Source organism: Panthera uncia, chromosome B1 (assembly GCF_023721935.1).
Source record: "Panthera uncia isolate 11264 chromosome B1, Puncia_PCG_1.0, whole genome shotgun sequence".
Classification (NCBI taxonomy): domain Eukaryota; kingdom Metazoa; phylum Chordata; class Mammalia; order Carnivora; family Felidae; genus Panthera; species Panthera uncia.
In genome coordinates, this window is record NC_064811.1 from 165,526,551 (window position 1) to 165,531,659 (window position 5,109).

Below are 5,109 nucleotides of genomic sequence, written 5' to 3' on the forward strand. Positions count from 1 at the left end.
GCTTTCCTGCTTAGTGGAAAAGCTGTGATTTATAAAGTTAACACCATAATGAAATAAATTGATGGTGAAAAGCCTTGAGCAGATTGCCTGTGTAATAAGTTTTAGACTATTTACCCAGGTCAGTTTGTTTAGTATTATTATTATTATTGTTATTTCTGTTCTTGTCAGAATTGTCATTTCTAATAGTAGGATCCCTCAAACTCTTTAAACCAAATCTTGCTTGCTATTGTAGAAAATAGGCTCAGATTTCTTCTTAAAGTCCAAACCATTTCTTTAAAGACTAACAGATGTTTGCCCTCCTCTTCAGTCAGTGAGAGGTGACAGTTAAGTGCACTCTTACAGGTTTCTTTCCTCTTTGCTTCTCAACACTTCCACGTTCAGTGGAAGTAGACTTGCATCCCTTTGGGTTCTGACTGAAGCACACACCCATCCCCTTCCTGCCTCCCTGGAACTGTTTCAAGATTTGGAGAGAAGGGTTTGTTTGGGGGCGTTTCCCTCATCTTATCTCCGTCTGAGCATATGCTAGGGTTGAATGTATTTTGACCCTTCCACTTTAAATTTGGAGCTGAAGCACGAGTTTAAAGTACAACAAGAGAAGAGAGTCTGCTGAACTTTAAACATGAGGGATCCAGGGAGGAAGGTGCGTACATGCATTCTGAAGCTTTCCCAGAGAGGTTGTCCATCTTTATTTATTCAGACACAGAATTGTAAGCTAATAACTACTAGGCAAAGGGAAAATATTTAAAACTATTTAAAGATGTGTGACACATTGTGTGTTTATGTGCTTAATTTTACAGGAATGCCTCTAGTATTGAGTTTTGAAATTGATGGGAGAGCAAGTAAATTCTGAATTTTTATTTGAAAGCCTTTTGGAAAAGCTTAGGAGGATGGGTATTTGCAATGAAAAATGTATTGTTTGTGATTGATCTTTAAGGCAATGACTAAAAAAGCATAGATAGACATTTTAGGTATTTTATCATTTTGTCTTCTAAAGCATAAAATTTTTTAAAAAGCTATAAGTAGTTATTATTAGATAAAGGTCACCCAGATTCTCCTCAGAGTTGAAAAGCAAGTCTCTCTCCATTGATTATTACTTATCTTTGTCTAGTGGCTTTGAGGACAGTACATTGTGTGTATAGACTGATTTCTTTCTTGACTGATCTTTTCCAGAGCCTGGCCCAACTCGAGAATCTGTGCAAACAGCTCTATGAAACAACAGACACAACCACTCGACTGCAGGCAGAGAAAGCCTTGGTTGAATTCACCAACAGCCCTGATTGCCTGAGCAAGTGCCAGCTGCTCCTCGAAAGAGGAAGTGTACGTAAGGCTTGAAAAATCCTGTAGGATCAGAGAGGTTTAGGAAAATACATTCTAAGTTTAAGGGTGGACTGGGATAAGTTTTGTTCCTTAATTCTTCTAGGTACCTCTGCCTCCTTAATTTCACCTTTAAAAAGCACCATAGCCAGCTGCCTGGTCGACAACAAAAGGACACACAGCCCCATCAGGAAAATCTCACTGAAATATATCTTGTTCTCTCATTTTTCATCTTGAATCAAATTTCTGGGACTTTTTTTTTCCTGTTTCTCACACTTAAGTACCACCTCATATCCTTTACAAAGAAGACAGACCTTTCTTACCCACATAGCCCGTGTCACACAGCGTACAAGCTCCCTGGTCACCTCTGTTCTTCCTCCTCTGTACCAGAGTCACTGCTTACTGCCTCAGAGGGGTTGGGGAAAATCTTGACAACGAAAACTACAAGAAGTTACAGTTTTTAAAAAGGGAATCAGAGCTCCTTCCAGCTTAAAAATGGCAGTGTGGTGATCAATATAATGCTGTTAATGAGACATAATTTGATTAAGTTAACATTTTAGGCAAGATGGAGATCTTAGGAAGGGAAGGGTAAGAATCCAACCAGGGTATCATGAAAGGGCACCGAGAGTCAGAATCCCGACTAGCAGCAAATATCTGAAGGTTACAGAGACCCGGGTCAGAGGTTGTAGAGTGCTCTGCTCTGCTTCTGCATGTAGTGTTTTGTATATTGCTTTCCAGTCGCTCAGTCTTAGGATTGACCCACTTAGATTTGTATATTTGTGCTATGGGAGATGCACAACCAGCTCTTACAGGTGACTCCCACTGGGGCCCCACCCTATCATATCTGACATCGTTAACTCCAGATCCTCACGTTGACAGTCAGTAAGTAAAACAGGCTGGAATAAATTGGTGCAATACTAAACACAATTATAGTGGATGCTTCCTTCTAATCTCTATTGACTTCTTAGAGTGACCTAGCAGATTTATTGGAATTATGTGTGAAAACCATTTAGATGTTATATAATGTATAGTTACATTTATATGCTCTATTCTGCAGTTAGAGTAACCTCTCTTGCGTTATTAGTGATTTGACACACCTGCTGTAATCAGTTAACCCATGTTCAGGGCTGTTGAGTAAAAGTCACATGTCAAGTGATTTTTTTATAGATTTTTTTTTCTTAAGCATAAAGTTTTTTATAACTGGTGGCATTATGCTGTGCCTATGGATAGCCTGCTGTCTTAAGGACTTTTAGTGTCGTGGGAAATTATCCTTAAACTTTAATTAAATTGTTTTAATAGTTCTGAGTCTGTCACTGTTACATGACACTATTATAATAGAGCCACATGGAAGAATTTGTACATGGCTCCCTTTTATACATTATGATCAGTTAGAATACTCTTGATTCTCCATAAGGTTAAAATTCATAAAATCCACATATGAGAATATGATAATGCTATTCCCTTGCACAGGGTATAATTTTTCTTTCTCATAAATAATTGTTATAAATTTACTTTAAAACTACCATATACATTCTGGAAAGCTGTATCTGATTGCTAGTTATGCTGCTGTGAAGATAAAAGTTTAGGATTAACTGTACAGCTTAATGTAATGACTTCCTCTAATGCTGCTTTTTTTTTTTTTTTTAAACTTTCTAATGGTATACTACAGGAATATTTTGAGTTGAAACTTTTTGAAGCATCATTATAACAAGGCTTTTGACTGAAGATTTCTCAGTTTAAATAAGAGATCTGTCTTCTTAATATCTTTCTGAAGTGACCCCCTCTAAGTGATACAGAAGTGGCACTGGGTTCAGTTTGATCAGGCCATTCACTTCATACTGCCTTGTTTGTAACTGAAATCAGTTAAGTGAACACGTACTATGTGTGGGACTCGTTTTTTCTGAGGCCCTCTAAAATGCAGAGAAACGAAGAAAATGGCAAAACTGATTAATTTTTCTTCAATCTAAGCATAGATATCCAAATAAAAAGCCTCATGACTGACTAATTCAATAAAATTGAATTCTGAGTCTTTTCCCCCCTCTTTTCACAGTCCTCTTACTCCCAGTTACTGGCAGCTACATGCCTTACAAAGCTTGTATCACGCACAAACAACCCTCTACCATTGGAGCAACGCATAGATATTCGTAAGTAGAGAATTATCGGTTTTTCCTTCAAGAAATTAGTTTGTTTAATGATGTGCTAATAATAGTTAAATTCGTGTTGCTTGTTTGATAATGTTCTGAAATTGCTGAGCATAAAAAATATATAGAATCCAGTTTTTTTCCAGAATTAGGGGCCTTATATAATTATTTCTAGATAAGTCTAAGTCCTCCCTTTTGTCATCAGGGGGACAGTCCTGTCCTTTGTCATCAGACTGTTTTGTTCAGCCTTTACTGCCACTAATAACTAAGAAAAAACAACTGTTAAGGATTTTGAATTCTGTGCAGACAAGCTCAGTACATTCAAGCTCAAGTACATTCAGAACGGCCATACTCCAGGGTCTTCATTGTGACAAGTATAAAATCCTGAATTGGAAAGCCTAGTAATCTTAAATTCAAAGTGCCATTTTCTCAGTAGTATTAAGAATTAAGGGAATACAACAAAAACAAGAGTTACAGGAGGTTTAGGGGAAATAGTCTAAATTTACCATTCCTCAGACATTTCGTATATTTAAAGATGTTTGCCCTTCCCTGGCAGAGCTTGCTTTATGTGACTTTTTTTGTTTTGTAGGGAACTATGTGCTCAACTACCTTGCCACTCGGCCAAAGTTGGCGACTTTTGTGACGCAAGCGCTTATTCAGTTATATGCCAGGATCACAAAACTGGGCTGGTTTGACTGTCAGAAGGATGACTATGTCTTCAGAAATGCAATCACAGATGTCACAAGGTTTTTACAGGTAAGATGTATATATCTGATGTAATAGGAATGTGAGAAGCAGCTTGCATACGCATATGTAATAAACATTACACATTTAAACATTACACAAAGTGGTATTATCTTATACATTCTCTTCTGTGTCTTTTTCACCTTTAATATGCCTTAGCTTTGCGTGTTTACACGTCAGCACAAACTCTGTTCCAATCTTAAGGTACCATAATTTAGTTAACTAATTTCTTATATAGGTGGGCATTTAGTTTAGTTTTATATTTTGACTGTTATGTAAACACTTGAATGAATATCCTAGAATATATATACCTGTCATATTTGGAGTAAGTGTGTTTGAAGGGTGAATTCCTAGCCATGGAATTATACAATCAAAGGGCTATGTGCGTTTTTGGCTGTCAAAGATACTTCCAAATTATCCTCAAAAAAAGTTGTTTCCTACAGCAATTAAAGAGTGTCTGCCTTTCTCCCGTACCTTCACCCTGTGAGCTCAGCTTTTTAATTTTTCCAATTTAATAGCTAAAAAGAATTAGTATCTCAGCATTTGAGTTATAAATGAGACAAAACAAAATTTTCATTTGTTAATTTACTACCTATTTTTTTCTGTGAACTTCCTGTTTATATCTTATGTACATTTTAAAAATCTGGTTGTCTTTTTCTTATTGTATGTAGTCTCTTTGTAAATTATGTTATGCATTCATTTGTCACTTATCTTAAATGTATTTTGCCAGTTTCTCTTTGTATAATGGATATGAGGTAATACAAGTATTTTTAAAGTACAAAAGGCCTCAATGTTGATAAAGGCAGATTTAGCAGTCTCCCTGCATGACTGCTAGGTTTTGTGTGCTGCAAAGCAATAGTTTTATTTTATTTTATTTTATTTTATTTTATTTTATTTTATTTTATTTTAT

At 36.2% G+C, this 5,109-nt stretch overlaps 1 protein-coding gene across 3 annotated transcripts in view; it reads left to right on the forward strand.

The window, feature by feature from the left end:
- Positions 1-347: 347 nt before the first annotated feature.
- Positions 348-5,109, forward strand: part of XPO7 (exportin 7) — a 40,616-nt gene continuing 35,854 nt past the window's right edge. Inside the window, exons 1-4 of one of the 3 annotated variants that reach the window (XM_049631512.1) lie at positions 348-640; positions 1,171-1,317; positions 3,365-3,458; positions 4,045-4,211. In XM_049631512.1, the coding sequence (XP_049487469.1) occupies positions 620-640; positions 1,171-1,317; positions 3,365-3,458; positions 4,045-4,211 (429 nt within the window). In that variant the 5' untranslated portion in view covers positions 348-619. The remainder of the gene's footprint in view (positions 641-1,170; positions 1,318-3,364; positions 3,459-4,044; positions 4,212-5,109) is intronic. The other 2 variants (XM_049631510.1, XM_049631511.1) reach the window with 2 other exon arrangements.